The 18,245-nt window shown below is 35.4% G+C and overlaps 2 protein-coding genes across 2 annotated transcripts; both read left to right on the top strand.

The window, feature by feature from the left end:
* The first annotated feature begins 9,773 nt into the window (after window positions 1-9,773).
* On the top strand, window positions 9,774-11,321 carry LOC139492595 (uncharacterized). The gene has a single exon (XM_071280746.1). It carries the CDS (start codon window positions 9,774-9,776, stop codon window positions 11,319-11,321), a length of 1,548 nt encoding a protein of 515 aa, XP_071136847.1.
* A 4,454-nt stretch (window positions 11,322-15,775) lies between these two features.
* LOC139492594 (uncharacterized) lies at window positions 15,776-18,113 on the top strand. Its single transcript, XM_071280745.1, has 2 exons — window positions 15,776-15,939; window positions 17,477-18,113. Exons 1-2 carry the CDS (start codon window positions 15,776-15,778, stop codon window positions 18,111-18,113), a joined length of 801 nt encoding a protein of 266 aa, XP_071136846.1.
* Window positions 18,114-18,245: the final 132 nt, after the last annotated feature.

Here is an 18,245-nt window from a genome sequence, read left to right as displayed (position 1 = left end):
GGCCTAACCCCAAAAGATGGCACAACAGGGGAGTCCACTGCCCAAGAACTGCAAAGCGGCTGAAACCAAGTTTAAAATTAGAAAAATGTGTAATTTGCCAGAAAAGCAGTAATGAAACAGTAGTTTTATTTACACATAACAGTAAATCGCGGTTTTTTGCTGCAGCTGGTAAGCTTAAAGATGATATTTACTTGAAATTGATTAGTGAATATGATTCATTCGGTGATATACCGAATGAATCATCGAATGACAGTTTGGAAAAATTGCTACAAGAGACAAGATGATGAAGTAGCGGAATGTTCAGTCCAGTCCTGTCCAGTCACGAGTATCTTAACTCGATCTTTGTCTTCTCCTATCAATTGGAGTGCTTGTATATTTTGAAATAAGAAAAGCTACAAGCAAGACAAAAAACTTGAAAATAGAATCGGATGAAAGGGTTAGTCGTATTACAGACGCTGCAAACCTTAACGGTGATTCAAACTTGCTACATAAAATTAGTTAAGACAATTAAAAAAAAACAAGCTTTTTACCATATAAACCAGTGCTTAACAAAATATCTAACGTATTTAAAAAAAAAGATATTAAGATCGTTGGTAACTCAACTTCAGAATGTGAATCCATAAATCCAGCTGTTTTTTCCAAATTAACCTCTAGCATAAAGGATGATTTATTAAAGAATAAAAAAGCATTTCTATTATCCTCTTTAATTGAGAGGTTTGTTTCATACGTACCAGAAAATATGCCTACAAGCTTTACAACAAGGAAACTGCAGCGATATTTGGAAAACAAGTACGATGATTCTGTTGTCATTCAATCACAACAAGGTCAGGGTAAGTCCAACATCATAATGAGTAGCAATATACCACTAGGGGATGCGATCAAAGCAACCAGTAATTTGAAAACTGAGTTAAAATGGTCAAATGAAAAACAAACGAGACGTATGTATAGCGAACAAATTATGACAAACTCCTTTATTCAATAGCGTGTATAATTCGGAGAGACATTGAAAAAGTAAGAATTTTTAAAGAACACTACCCAACTTCAACAGAGGTAATATCATTCGAAAGTTCTTTACAGTCAATGCCCGTTTCTTTGGTCAAACTACTTAGTTTGATTACGGATGAAAAGGCCTTTAGCACTTGCACTGTTCCTTCTAATATCAAAATAGAAAGTGTGAGGAAATTTTTGGCTAGCTTTAACGGAATGTATTGTTGCAACTAGCCGCAGTATCTTTACACCTTTTCATCTTGGTCTTGCAATTCAAGTTTACCACGAGTTTGGGTCGAAGCGCCTTATTGAAATTCTGAACGCGCATGGGTTTTGCGTTACTGAATTGCGGAGATACCTTAACAGCGTTGCAAACCATGAGATAAGTCGTATCAGTGGCGATCGATACATCCCAGAAGGTATTCGTCCCATTTCAGAAGGAGGTCGATTGATTCAAGAGGGTTCTGATAATATTGACATAAACGCCGAGACAATAAATGGAAAAACCACCTTCAATTCTCTTGCTAGGGCTGTATTTCAAACCAGATCAGCTGGCGTTCGTGACTATGGTTTAGAACGAGGAATAGAGAGATCTTTGGTTATAGATGATACAACAGCATCATTGACCGATGCCATTCCTTACCTTAAACCAAAATGTAGATCAGAACCTCCACGACGATCGGATGCTTTCGATAAACTTAAATTATGGGATTAAAATAAGAGTAATGATGTTGATCAGATATGGATGTTCTCTAGACTGTTGTCAAGGAATGGTATAGAGTTCCCAATGGAAATAAAAGTGAATGAGCAAAAGATTCCTTTTTGGACAGGTTACAATTGTCTTTTGTCTAAAAAGGGCGCCGATGTTACAGTTATAGCATATCCTCCAATTATAGATTCTAAATCGAATGATATGGCCACAGTGTATACAGCCATGCAGAAATGTCATGACATGTCTAATGATGCCGGACAGGATTACGCTATTGAAACATTTGACCAGCAACTCTATGCAATCGCACAACAAGTCAAATGGTCGAAGCCTGACATTTTTAATCGCCATATTCTCAGGCTTGGAGATTTCTACAGTTTGTCGTGTTTCTTAGCCTCTATCGGGAAACTTTGGGCCGATGTGGTCTTTGCGATTTGTTGGTAGATTCTGGTGTGTATGCTGGAAATACAGCCGAACTTATGTTGAATGGTAAAGAGTTTAACAGGGCTGTCAGAGGGTTCACGCTTGTGTTTGAAGCCCTACAAGTTCTTTTTATCCTAGCATTTATACACAGGTGTAGGACCTTTGATTACTTCGATCAGATACCAGCTGCGTTTTGGAATGTGTTGTTAGAGTTTCATACATGTATATGTGATCAAACGGACCAAGCCTCAGACATTAAAACTAGACTGGAAAAGTTGTTTGAAGACCATGTACAGCCTCTTATTGGTCTGTTCAAAGAATGGGGTCACGATGCATCACCTACTGTCAAACAATGGGACATGTTCCTCGTTGCCGTTCAAATTATGTTGTCAAATGTACGAACAGAACGAGAAGGTAATTGGTCAGCACATTTGATGTCTTCATCCAAAATGCTGCCCTATTTTTACATTACCAACCGTACAAATTACCTTAGACGGATGCCTGTATATATTCTTGATATGCTCGAACTACCAGTGTTGAGAATAGTTCGAAGTTATAACGTTACGTTTCCCGTATTTACGTTCATATGTTTGTGACGTTTCTTACACCTTGTATGAGCTTCGCCATTGTAAATATTATACGCAAAGTAAACACAACGCAAAGTACATATACGACTTATTTAGTTTATTCCACACATTTATGGTGTCGTAACCATTGGGTAAGATGGACAGCAAGCTAAAAGCAGTCAGAGCTGGTCACAAAAGTGCAGTAAAGAGACTTTTACGACACAGTACAACACTGTCGCATTTCAAAATGTGAGACCAAAGGCTGCAAAACTTGTGCTATTTTAATTACAGATGCTGAATTCACTAGCAATTTGACCAAGAAGTCATATTTTACCAGAAGTTACGATGATCTGAATTGTAAATCGATAAATGTCGTCTACGGATTAGAGTGCAATCTTTGCGGCTTGGTATACGTCGGTGAAACGAAAGGAAGGCTAAACAAACGTATGTGCGGTCATAGATCAGACATTAACCTCAATGCTAACGACATTCTATACCAGCATTTCAATCAGCCCGATCATTCCATCGTTTCTATGACAGTTCGAATTATTGAAAAAATATACCATAGCTCGAACAATCCTAATCTTTCAACGACTCTCCGTAGACAAAAAGAAGACTACTGGATTAGACAATTGGGAACTGCAACACCGTATGGCTGCAATGACAAAATTGATGGTATAGGTATTCTATCTAGTCCTTCGTGTAACTCGGTGAATGTGATGAATATTTTCAACTCGACTCCTCGACGTAGACGTAGTCATGGCCATCGTCATTATACATCACCCTCTCTGCATGATGTCTCTATTAATGACTTGCTGCCATGCATACAAAAACCGTTAGGTATTCATCACATTCGCACGAAACTTTATTCATTACCCCTTTCAAAACTTCATTCTCTGTTCAATTTATGTTTGGAATCCACTGTAACAAACCCTCATTCAAACCAATACAAACTACAAGCTATAATTTCGGATATTGCTAGTCACAGACTTTTCAAGCCAGTTCGCATTGGAAAAGATGAAAAAGAGAAAAGATCTTTTCTAAATCTTTCCTTTGCCAACAAAGGTCTCGATGGCGTCAACCTAGGCAATATCCTTCATCATAAATCAGTTCAATCGAAAATACCTCCTTATTTCAAAGACCAGTCTGTACCAATAATTTCTTATACCTATACCAAACCTATTGCAACTAAAATTTTCAATTACAAACGCGTTTTGCAGGATCTCGATATTGACGACTTCAAGTCTAAACCTCCTGATTGCACTTGTGCTAGTTCCCAATTCACATATAATCCTGCTGGCCACGTTATTACCGGTGACCTTAACATTGTTAATAACACTTCTCTACGAAACGTGTTATCGAAAGGTCCGAAATATCGTGAGCCTAAATCCATCAATTGGAAACAAAACTTTAAAATTTTGATGGATTCAGTCGAGGATTATGCCAGGCAATGGGCTAAGCGCGAGAAGGAAGACGTAGACACTCTATCCGAATGGATTAAGGCAGTGAGGTCGTTAATACAAATCAGAATTAAGAAACTGAATGGGTCCATCAATGCCCATGCTACGTCAATCTTCAAAGATCCAAATGTTGCTAAACACCTATCTGACCTCCATGATGAATATGTTGTTGTCCCCGCAGACAAAGCCCCAAATAACATCGTTTTTATCTGTAAAAGTCATTACATTAATTGCTTGATAAACGAATTAGGTATAGACAATTCACTTGGAAACCCAACATATACCCTCACGACACTTACCAAAGAGGAAATCCTGGATAATCATAGGTCTGTTCTTTGTTCCTTTGGTATTTCAACCAAAGATGAAGAACTGGATCTTCCATCACTGTATTGGATACCTAAACTACATAAGTGTCCTTACAAACAACGGTATATTGCTGGGTCTTCCAAGTGCTCCACGAAACCCCTTTCTAAATTATTAACATCCATTTTATCAGCAATCAAAGACGGGCTTCAAAGTTATTGTGAAACTGCCTATTCTAGAGCTGGCGTGAATCAGATGTGGATACTTAAAAATTCCAAAGATCTTTTAGAGTACATACAATCTAACTCTCTTTCATCTTGTAACAGTATTAAAACATTTGACTTTTCTACTCTTTACACAAGTATTCCACATTCCAAACTAAAAGACAAATTAAAAGAGTTGGTATTACTTTGCTTCATAAAAAAGAATGGCCAACGTAGATACAAGTATCTTGTCTTAGGGAGGGATAAATCATACTTTGTAAAGAATCATTCTGATTCAAACAAAAAATTCTCTGAAACCGATATTATCAAGATGCTTGATTTCTTGATTGACAACATATTTGTTACGTTCGGAGGACGTGTTTTTCAACAGACTGTCGGCATCCCAATGGGAACAAACTGTGCCCCTCTACTTGCTGACTTGTTTCTTTATTATTATGAGGCTGACGTCATGCAGGAACTTCTTAGGAAGAAAGATAAGAAGTTAGCAATATCCTTTAACTCTACTTTCCGCTATATAGATGACGTTCTTTCACTAAACAATTCAAAATTTGGTGACTATGTGGATCGCATCTATCCCATCGAATTGGAGATAAAGGATACTACAGATACAGTTAAGTCGGCTTCATATCTTGACTTACATCTAGAAATTGACAATGAGGGTCGGTTGAAGACAAAACTTTACGACAAAAGAGATGATTTCAGCTTTCCAATTGTGAACTTTCCATTTCTAAGTAGCAACATTCCAGCAGCACCTGCATACGGGGTATATATCTCCCAATTGATACGATATTCCCGTGCTTGCATTTCCTATCATGATTTTCTTGATAGAGGGTTACTGCTCACAAGGAAGCTATTAAACCAAGAGTTCCAAATGGTGAAGTTGAAATCATCCCTTCGTAAATTTTACGGACGCCATCACGAGTTGGTTGACCGTTATGGAATAACCGTTTCACAAATGATATCGGATATGTTCCTTACGTCGTAACTACAATCCCCTTCCCTTTCATGAATTTGACCTACCGAATTAGACTTTTTACCAGATTTGTAATCACATAAGCAACACGACGGGTGCCGCATGTGGAGCAGGATCTGCTTACCCTTCCGGAGCACCTGAGATCACCCCTAGTTTTTGGTGGGGTTCGTGTTGTTTATTCTTTAGTTTTCTATGTTGTGTCATGTGTACTATTGTTTTTCTGTTTGTCTTTTTCCTTTTTAGCCATGGCGTTGTCAGTTTGTTTTAGATTTACGAGTTTGACTGTCCCTTTGATGTCTTTCGTCCCTCTTTTCAAACTTGGACAATGAAGAAAGTGCTGAACTTTTAGAAACATTAATTCAAAAACAGAAAATTATAAGTGCATTGGACGAAGATATTATAAATTCTTTAAAGGAGGAGGACATCGAGGAAGAAATTTTAAATGCAGATGAGTACAAATTCTTTCTGAACACCAAAATACGACATTTACGGAAAACATTCGCAAACAAATTATGTACTGATAATGATATCCCACCGCATGATCACGCATTACCTTCTCACGTTCAGCAACCTAGCAACCAAAATCACAATTTGCCGAAACTTACACTACCCATGTTTAACGGAGAAATTTTGACTTGGCAAACATTTTGGGACTCTTTTGAATCTTCCGTCCATTACAATGTAACACTCAAAGACGCACAGAAATTTAGTTATTTAAAATCTCAGCTTGTTAATGATGCTGCAAGAACTATTAGTACGGTGACCAGACCCAATATTTTTTAGATTTAATCGTCAAACATACTATATGGCTATATTATATATCATTGGATTCGGAAAAATGAGTACTATTGAAATATCGATGTCGTCAAAAATAAATGTGGTAACAGTTTTGCATAAAATGAGGTCAAAGATCAAATTCTGTTTTGATTTTTTCTTCTTCTATACTTTCAAAATTTGAAGAAATATACAACAATTTAGGTTAAATTCTAGATACATACATTTTCTTATATCAATTTTCAATGAATCATCTCGAAAATGTTAAAAAAAAAAATGAAAAAGAAATCGATTTATTCTGGAAATTGGCGTTTTTCAAATATTTGTTCTATTACACAAGATCAACACATAGTCTGTTAAAATTACTGTAGTTACCTTGCCGGCTAACATCCAACCTCATCAATAAATGATGATTATTATTTTTACCTGCATCCTTCTGTCATGAAGGTATATTTTGCATGGAATTCATTAAAACTAAAAAGCACTCAATTATTCGAAAATAGTTACAATTCAACATTCCAATGAAAGAGATCCACACAAAAGAATTATATCTTCTGGTTAATTGTCAAGGAACATGATTTGAAATTTCTACATAATTCTGACCCTTTACAGGACCAAAGCCCCGGACATGTAAGGTTTTGTAGTGAACAAACACATGACTCTTTCACAGGCAGATTTTCCTTCAATGAAGACACAAGATCCTGCAAGAACTCTGCTGAAATATGCCTTTTAAAATACACGGGGTGTAATGAATCATTTTACTCTCGCCAACCGTCTTCTAAAGGTGACCGGATAGGGGTTTAGCAATGTGTAATGCGTTTCAAATTTTAAGTTTGAAACGCAGTACGTAAAACAAACTGTTTCAGTGCCGTCTCGCAGGAAGGTAACCTGACTAAACTTACATCTTACTTGTGATAAACTTGAATAATTATTATGATGGAGTGGTTTTAAAGAGATAGTTCTGATCATAAACCTTTGAAATTATCTTTCATGCCAAAAACAAGGGCTTTATCATTGTCAATATTACCGAAACTCTAAACACAACTGAAATAGTCGTGCGTGTCCTTCGAAGTCTTGATGTCAATTTGTATACTTACTCCAAATAGAGACGAAGTTGCGTCGCATCCGGTAAGTACATGTGCAACAGGCAATAGTTTACAAATTGTTGGGGAAAGACAGACACATAGTTATTGAATGGGTGAAAATCTCCGCCCATTATTTACACTGCTAATGTTCAACATCCGCAACCACAACTCGCTTGTATGTGTCCTATTTTTATAGTAGCGAACACACAAAACAATTACAATTGTATCAGAGGTCTGTGTGATTGTTCTTCCACTCTGTCACATTAAACTAACTAAGTTTCAAACGTTCTGACTATGTAAAGCTCACATCAGGTGGAATCTTATCGGATTTGTCAAGGTTTTCCAGTCAGGAATACTTCTCCGCTCTATAATCTGATACACTTTGATGTAAGCTGTAGTCTCTGTGCGGCGTTCTCTTTCGGCAGACTTTATAGAGTTGTTCGTGTCGTAGCGGTCAAAAACATGTGTTACTATGTGCGCCATAGAAATTCATTGGGACATATTTTTTAATAGTAAGCTGCAAGGTCGCCGCATGTTTTACCTTTCTTAGCATTAATAAATTGAACCAATGCCATACCATCTCTTATGTAAGTTGTGAACGATGATATTAAGGGAGGAAGGGAAAGTGCACAAGAGACTTAAGATTCGAATTGCTTCACAAAATCCGACTTGCATGATTTTCTCATGGTGCCGTCATTTTGAAAAGGGGATAATGAAATGGGTGCGACAACACATGTTCTATGATAACATCATCTCTACATTTTGCCGAAATAAGTGCACGTCTAATTACAAGTCATGGATTTATGCGACCTGAAAGTATTTCCCCCGATTTATTTTTCAGGTTTGTGTTTGATATTGGACTATAAAAACTCCTTGTAATCTTAAGAAAGAGCACTATTGATAAAATGTTTAGACATTTTCAAGCCTTCCTCGACAACTGTGAGCAAAGAACCTCGAATATGTCTTGAGCATGCATTTAAGAAGAGATATTGATAAGACATTGAGGGTGGGATTCCACACCAAAGGGATCAGTCATGAATCATTTAGATGGTTCACAATGGCAATAACATGTTCTTCATCTCTGTTCATTGCTGTTGGCTTTGTTTCTTACTGTGAATTTGTATAATTTTCAGCATTTCCATCCCTTTTCAGTATTACACGACTAATGGATTCTATGAAATGTCTAGTAAGGGCCCATCCAACAAGCGCAGACTTTTGAATTGTTAGGTCTACAGTGCCACCTAATCCCCTTTAGGCTTTTATAACGGTCTTTTCTGTTGCCATGTCATAGTACTTTTAAAATGTCCAGGAATCTGTCCAAAAAGCAAAGTGGCCATTAATAAAAGGTGATCAAATGTTCACAGAAAATTGAAGCATATCGAGTATGTAAAATGGCATCCACCTTCGTGGAGTACGGTTGGTTACAAAAATATAATTTTACATTTGAGATGACGATCTCAAGGAAGAGACCAATTTCCCTCTCGTTCTGCTCTAACATTTGACTGCTAAATGTCTACTGCTTCAGGGAACATATCCCAGTATGTAAATGTAAGTAATACATCACATCCAAATAGCGTATATGTATCTATAAGAGGCTGTATATGAGCTTCGAATAGCTCCGTCATATGAGCGTTATGAATTTTGTCTGGCTTGAATTGCTGAAATAGTGCTTCTGAGACAAATTAATTTCATATTATTGATTAATAAAGGTACAAATGTATGGAATAACATATAAATGTTAATTATTTTACATTTTGCGTAAAAGAAATCAGGAAATTAAATTGGAACACTCTATTAAATGCAAAGTATTCGTAGTGTTAAACTTTTACAAAAAACTCTTTAATAACGAATTAATTTTGCTAACTTTTCTTTGAAATCGTTAAAATAATATGAATAAGGTGTAACAACAATGTATATAATAACAGAAATCATATCACAGATGTTATTTTACAATGTTGACCTCAAAACTTTTCTTAGTCGATTTTTCGTTCAAGTTAATTAACGTACTTCAAAGCCCATTTTACGAAAATTGCACCGTACGATTTTTTGACGACAAGTCAAAATGTTAAGTTTAACCTTTGAACTACCAATACTGTGATTTATAGCCGTATAGTCCGAATGACAATTAAACTCCTTAAATAAGCGACGTTTCCTCACTCGGTCACCGTACTATATTGACGGGTTACCGCTCACAAACTCAAATTACATGGAAGCTATTTAACTTTTAAAGGAGCGTTTCGGACAATCGCATAACATTACAAATGCTTATATGCAAGCTATGCTGGAACTTAGAGCACCACAAAACAACCTACTCAGTCTACGTGTTTATTACGACAAGTTAGAGGCATATATAAGAGGTCTTGAATCGTTAGGCCGCTCCGGAGAATCGTATGGTGCATTACTTATTCCGATAATACTGAACAAGCTTCCGTCAGAAATACGACAACACTTAGCTCGTGAAAACGGTTCCGATAATTGGGAATTGATTGATTTGAGACGTGGAATTTTGAAAGAAATCACTATAATTGAAGCTGGACAACGCTCGTCGTCGTTTATGGATTCAATACAGCCTACCACAATGACCGCATCGTTTTTGACATGCGCTAATAGAAAAGGTGAACCGAGTAAAGTAGTTACATTCGATAACCGTGAGAGACAAACACAAAATATTCGACAAAAACCTTTCATATTCTGCCAGAATTTACATGACCCTGCAAAATGCCCAAATGTTACAGATCACGATACACGCCTATCAATCGTCAAAGAAAAGAAGTTATGTTTTAACTGTTTAGGATCACACCGTTCCGTAGATTGTAAATCGAAATTTCGCTGCCGCCAGTGCCATCAAAAGCACCACACAAGTCTTTGCCATGGAAATACATGTACTAATGATCAGCAAATGTCAGTTAATGCCGTAGTTGATGATAGCGAAAATACATTGATCGCCGCAAGTTTTCATTCGTCTGAAGAAAAATCCCGTTCGAACGTGCTTCTAAAAACTGCCGTTGCACCAGTTGGGGGAAATCGATATGTTGATACGCACATTTTGTTTGATGAAGGAGCACAGCGCTCTTTTGTTACCGAGGAGTTAGCGTCGAAAATAGATTTAGAAATACTAGGAACAGAAACCATACATTTATCGGCATTTGAAAGTACCGACAGCAAAGTCCGTCATTTGTCAAGAGCACGCGTATACGTAGAGTCGATAAATAGAACGAAAATTCCAGTTGAGGTTCTAGTAGTACCGAACATCGCCAGCCCTTTAAGCAATTACATCGGTAATGGTATACGAGAATTAAAGTACCTGAAAGGATTACGTTTAGCTCATCCGTTTACAGAAGACAACTCTTCTTTTGAAATCTCCTTGCTCATTGGAGCTGATTTCTATTGGGATTTCGTAGAGGATACAATATTAAGAGGAAATGGTCCAACCGCCGTAAAGTCAAAACTTGGTTATTTGTTGTCTGATCGTCAACAGAGTAATGTAGTTATGTACAACATATTGACATCGCACAAACCAGAGGAGTTGAATTTAGAAAGATTTTGGGAATTAGAGTCGTTAGGAATAGATAACAACACGACAGATGTTGAAACGGTAGACTATATGGAAACATATCAAAAGTCAGCAATCGAATTTCGAGAAAACAAGTATATAGCAAAGTTGCCATGGAAACCAGATCACGAACCCTTGCCTACCAACTTCTTCGTTACAAAACGAAGAACTGAAAACGTCATTCGAAAATTAAGTCAAGATCCCGAAATGCTTAAGGTATATGGACAGATAATCAAGGATCAAGAACGCCGAGGATTTATTTAGAAGGTTAAGGATCTCGATATTAGTAAAGGTATTGTACATTATATCCCGCATCACCCCGTCAAGAAGAAATAAACGAAGTAACACCATCTGATGAATATGTGGAAGAACAAAACAACGAAGAAATACCGACAAGAACATTGCCCTTGCGGAAGGCATCCATTCGTGCAAAGGAAAGAATAAAATCATGGACTCGTTAAAGTTTAATGTAGATTCCTATTTTTGTGTTTTGAAGAGACAGTAATTCCTGCAAGTGTAAAATTAAATTTCTTTTCTTTATTGATGAACATTTAAAGTAATATTCTATTGTTTTGTACATAAATACACTTTGCGGGCCCCAGTATGTTGAGAATAGTTCGAAGTTATAACGTTACGTTTCCCGTATTTACGTTCACATGTTTGTGACGTTTCTTACACCTTGCATGAGCTTCGCCATTGTAAATATTATACGCAAAGTAAACACAACGCAAAGTACATATACGACTTATTTAGTTTATTCCACACAACCAGCAAAGATCGAATCAGCTTTTAAACTAGGAGAGTTTTCTATCAGACAAAAGCAAAGCACATTCAATGGTATTTGGAGTGATGTTGGCACTGAAAAAAACATCATAAAAGATTCAAAGGGTTCAGGTGGTATCGTTGGAATTACAAATCAGAAATCTGCATAAAATACAGAAAACAATGCAGTTTTAGTATTCCAAAATACTTACAATTGTGTATATGTTCTGTGATGACTTGTGTTCCTTGTAATGCATGGTTTAACATACAAAATGTTTTTTTAAAGCCACATACCAGTCTGTGTTTAGAGAGTTTGTTGTCAATTTACCAACCGTATCCTTAGTGTACAAAACTTAATTGTTTAACTTATATTGGGTAATAAAAGATATTTATCTTAAAGCAGGCATGTTTTTTTCGTATTTTATATTCATTTATTATAGTTTTGATGCTTGTAATAATGATTGTTTTGAAAAAATACTTCTTTTAAAGTTAAAAATTACCCTCTTTTTTTAAAAGTGTTTCACTTTATCGAAACAGTTTATTTTAGGATGATTTTTTTTATTTTTGGGGTGAAAAATTGAATGAAAAAACAGAATCCATGCTGTTTTGCTAAAACAAATTTGCTATAAGGTATTTTAGTTGTTATCTAATATTCATTGCAATTGTGTATGGAAAGGTTTATTCCTTAATTAAATTCTTAAAATTGACAGAAATGAGCCAAGCTACCAGTTTGTTGAGACATGTTTTGAGTGCCCGCAAAATAAATATCCTACACACCAATAAAATTGATAGCAACATTTTTCCTATAAAATATGATCTTGCTCATCCAAATATTTCCGCAAAAAAAGTGGTTGCCCTGCCCCATTTTGCACCGGCCCATCCATCTTATAAATATTCAACGGCCCCTTAAACATGAAAATTAATAAACAAAAGCCTTATATATTAACAAAAAAGATCAGCAAGATAACATCTACAAATGAGTCAACATTAAAATATATATATATCAGTTTACTTCGAATGGAAGTTATTGCTGATTTTTATAATTTTTCTGTTATCGGCAAATATTTTTAAAACCATAATCGACAGAAAGAAGCGTCAAATAGCAAAACTGACCAACAAGCCAAGATCTACGTATACGTAAATATAGATAATTGTTGCTGTACGAATTAGTGTCTTATATTTACAATGATTACCCTAGTGTATGTGTTGCATTTAATTTTGAAAAAAAGAGATATTACAGAAAGTTGACAACTTTACATGAGATCTGAGAAGCAAGACTTAGTTTAAAATTGGTGAGCAGAGACGGAATTGTCAGATGTCTTTTGTTAAGAGTTATTGTCCTTGAAATGGTACGGAATTAAAAAAAAATATATATATTTCCTCTACTTTGCCAAAGTTAAGTACAATGGATACCAAAATATATATATATATTTGCATGTTATGCCTCTTGAAAAAGCATTTGGATGGGTATAGTGGCGTTATCATTAATTGCATTGAACACAACCGTGATATAGCAAACATTGAATTCCCTAACAAAATGCTATTACACTTTTTATAAAGAATTTGTTAGGTTGACAAAATTGACTCTTTCACGATTGTATTAAATTTTGATGTCCAAAAATAGACAGATCCAAAAAAAGGCAGATTGACAAATTTGACTTCATAGACTGACAACTTTTGTTAGGAATCATTTGTTATGATAGATTTATAGAGGGACAGATTTTGTTTTTAAAACAATGGCCGGTCCACATCATAATAACTAATATGAGTAAGAAATGATAGATATGTTAAGTTAATTGTTTTGCAATAGAGCATAATAATTTTTCAACCAAAAGGTTTGCTATAACATTTTGTTCTGTATTGGTACAGTTTTCGAAATCATTTGCGTATTTAAAAAAAGGCAATAGAAGCTTGGATTTCCGAAGTCTACATGATAATAGATTTATACAGAAAATTAGCCCTATTATAACATTCAATGTTTCACAAAAAAATACATGGATATTAAGTATAATCATTTCTTAAAACATGAAGGTTCAAACTTGCAGCCTAAAACACGTAAGCAATTATTTTATCAATTTGAAGACAGGTCCTCGACATACAGGTGCTACTGGCATGTCACAACTTTAAATTTCAAAGCTTACAACAGCAATATAAAACTGAGTTATAAGGTCAGTTTTCAACAAAGGAGTTCAGTTGCTAATAAGAAGCCGACCTTATATTTGTTTTGTTTTAAATGGGATTGTTGTTATTACAAAAGACTTCAATTCAAATAATAACTTAAGGTCATATATGTATATAGCTGAAAGTGAGGTAAGAGTAAAATATAGACTTCATGATCATTGTCATCATCAATCCGTCTTTCGAAGCCTGCCTCCAAAGAATAATATATAGATCTAAGGGAAAAGCATGACAAAAGTCACAGAGCACACGTATCTGTTATAACCCACGTCTATTTCAGAATAGGGAAAAAGTTAACTATTTCTCCTTATGTAGACCTGTAACTTAACAAATTGAGCAAATATTCCAAATCATATAGCCTATATATGTTGCATTGAGGAACATAGATTTAACGTTTAAATTCAAATAGAGAAAATTTGAAGTAGGAATTATTTTCACTAAAAAAGTTTATTTAACTCCAATGAGTTTAATCATTAAAAAAAAGTTAGTGTATATCATAACATTTAGATAATGAACCAAAAGTGACAGTCGTAAATAAAGAAAAAAGTAGCTTAATTCTGACTTTGATAAAAAGAATAACACGATGTTGAGTCAAATACTTAAATAATCATATTACAACTGACAGGTGTATGTCTTTCTTCGGTTTCTGATTATTTGTCCCCATTTATTCAATATTTATAATCTTTAAGATAATGTTTCAGTTTATTTTTTCCCACCAACTCTGATTTCCTTTGAATTCAAGTATATAATATAAACCTCAACCAAATAGTACAAATGAAAATCAAAAATGTCAAATTAATAACAATCCTACCTTTTAATAAAATAAAAAAACGGAAGAATAAAAAAGGAATTATGAAAACAATGCAAAACTTATTCTAAAATGCATATAAATTTAAAAACAGAAAATTAAACATTTGAGAGTTTAAATAAAAGAACGGCTATAAAATGTTAATCATCTAACCAAAATCCTGTTGTAGGAAATGTTGTCTTTGCTTAGTCTCAGACTAAATAAATATCAAAGACTGTCTCTCTAATTTTATTTACCATCAACGATGGCTTGATTCGTTTGCGTTTCGTTTTGAAAGCACTTGTTTTATTCGTCTGATACCTCAGATGAGTTTAGTACTGATTTTGTTTTACCTGAACTCATTGTGTATATATCGTCATTGAGATGCAAATTTTAGTATTCTAAGTGATATGAAAATTTGACACGACCCATGGAAAAATGTTAGTCAATACAGTAATAGCGCTTAAAATTTAAACATCTTGAGTTATCATTTTACATTTGTTTTATTGACCAGGTACATACATTGTAAACAACATAATTTTGTCATGAACTATTAATGCGAGATCACATATATACCTGTCTTATTTTATTGCTGAAATAAATACCATCTAACGACAGAAAACATAAGACAAATATTTAAATAGTAAACTTTATTTTATATCATAAACTTCATGTGACCAACAACTGAGATGGTCAGTACAAGATACCAAATTTATGATTTTTACACTGTGAACTTCATACTCCAGTGTTAACCAAAGAATAAAACAAATGAGATTGTGGCATTCAGAAGTTCAAAAAGTGTATTTAAACCTGTTAAGAATTGCACATGAGGTGTTCCCGCTACCGCTCTCCATGTAAACGACGTCACCGTTGTTGTGACGTTAGCTTTTCAGAGTTCAATACAAGTATCATTGCAAGCAGACGTTCTTATTTACTAAGCCTTAATTTGTGTCCGAAACAACCACTCTACGATATTGGTACCGAGACCAGGATGAATCTGAAGCTACGTTCGATACGAGCAGGACATAGAAGTGCAGTTTCCAGACTGATAAAGAAATTTGAAGATGTTCAACAGGAAGATGATGAAACCGTGGACACGGAGGATTTGTCATACTTATTGGATAGTCTGAAACGGAAGCAAGAAATATTACGCAAGTTAGATTAGGACACAGTACAGGAACTGGACGACGGAGATATTGAAACAGAGATCGTTGAAGCAGATGAGTATGCATTTAACTTAGAAGGTAAAATTCGTGAAGTCAACAAATTCATCTTAGTCAAAACTACATCGTTGAATACACACGCAGAAAGTTTTTACTCTACGAATAGAAACTACTTAACCCGTTCATACTATAAACTCTTCATATTCAGAACACCAGAACAACTCAAATTACCGTTTGTCAGAATTTCGCCCATCCTTTAGCTCAACTAGTGAATACAACAAACTACCCAAGTTGAATCTCCCTACTGTCGATGGAGATATACTTCAATGGCAATCATTTGGGGACTCATTTGAGACAGCCGTGCATACGAACCCAACCTTAAGCAACGTCCAAAAATTCAATTATTTGAAATCGTTACTTCATGATGAAGCTCTAAAATCAATGACAGGTTTTGCCCTCACTAATGCAAATTATGAAAAGGCAATTTCCCTATTACAAGAAAGATATGGTCAGCAACATAAAATTACACAGAGGTATATGCAGGAACTTATTGATATTACGTCTCATAGGTACACACTTTTCAACCTCCGACATTTTTATGACAACATTCAAATTTACATAAGAGGTTTAGAATCACTAGGACAAACTGATGATTCATACGGAGCGTTGTTAGTGCCAATAATATTGAACAAACTACCAGGGGAAATTCGAAAAAACCTAGCAAGTCACAGCCACCAAAATAAGAATCACCAAAACACTAACTTCAAATCTAAACAGTGCGATTATTGTCACGAATCACACGCCTCTGTAAATTGTACCAAAGTAACTGAATATAAAGACGGCATGTCAATAGTAAAAAGAGACCGCCTATGCTTCAACTGTTTAGGACATCATAACTTGGTTGATTGTAAGTCAAATAAAACATGCAGAAAATGTCATAAGCGTCATCACACGAGTTTATGTAAGGATAATGCACAAATAGATAAAGAAGATAGTGTGAACGTAAGTACCATTCAACACAGCGCGAAGGAAACGGACACAATTTTACATTCACAGGCAACCACGAATGTAATGCTCAAAACCGCAATAAACCCTGTAAGTTCAGGACTACAATCTTTAGAAGCCAACATTCTTTTTGATGAAGGTGCACAGAGGTCGTTCATCACAGAAGACTTAGCCGCTAAATTGCAGTTATCAATAACTGGCACAGAAAAATTTATCCGGGTTCGGGGACAGTGCAGAAAGTACGAAAATTAGACACTTAAAAACTGGAACTATTTATTTGCTCACAGACGAAAGAAAACTGCCGATCAGAGTATTGATAGTATCGGAAATCGCCGCACCACTCCAAACTTACATCCGCAAAGCTGCTAAATTGTCATATTTATCCGAGATAAAACTCGCACATCCAGTTACCGCGAACGACAATTTCCAAGTCTCAGTACTCGTAGGAGCCGACTACTATTGGTCAATTATAGAAAACGATATCATTAGAGGTGAGGAACCTACTGCCGTGAAATCAAAAATAGGTTATTTACTGTAGGACCACTTCACGGTACACTAAGTTACAATGACCAGCCAACATCTATGATGAATGTAATGACATCAAGAAAGACAGAAGAATGCGACCTGGAGAAGTTTTGGAAGTTAGAAACACTTGGAATTGAGCAAATAGATGAGAAGGAAACAGGGAACAAGGAATTAAAAGAAGTATATGAGAAGACATGTATCAGTTACCATGACAACAGATATTTTGCTACATTACCCTGGAAAGAAGAGCATCCACCATTACCAATGAACAAAGAAATAGCCCATTGCAGAACAGAAAACGTAATTAAACGACTGAAGAAGGAACCGCATTTATTACAGAAATACGGAGAAATAATAGGTGAACAAGAAAGAATAGGATTTATAGAGAAGATAGGAGAAGACACAGCGACTAATAACACAGTACACTACATACCGCATCATGCCGTCAAAAAAGAATCGTCGACTACACCTATTAGGATAGTGTTTGACTGTAGCTGTAGAGCAAGACAAGAAACTCCTAGCTTAAACGACTGTTTAATGGATACACCACCTGATCCAAACGAGTTAACAGGTATTTTACTTAGATTTCGATTAAACCAATGGGCAGTTTCAACAGATATTGAAAAAGCATTTTGAATGTTGGTTTAGGTACCAGTCTTGTATTACATTTTCAATTTCCGGTGCATGTCAAAACATGGAGGGTAATAAAATAGTCCCAATTTTTCTGAATTTTTTTCTGCACTGCCTATTTACTGTTTAATTAAAACT

Source organism: Mytilus edulis, chromosome 10 (assembly GCF_963676685.1).
Source record: "Mytilus edulis chromosome 10, xbMytEdul2.2, whole genome shotgun sequence".
NCBI lineage: Eukaryota > Metazoa > Mollusca > Bivalvia > Mytilida > Mytilidae > Mytilus > Mytilus edulis.
Note: the sequence above shows the minus strand (reverse complement) of the source record. Positions and strands in the feature narration are given on the sequence as shown.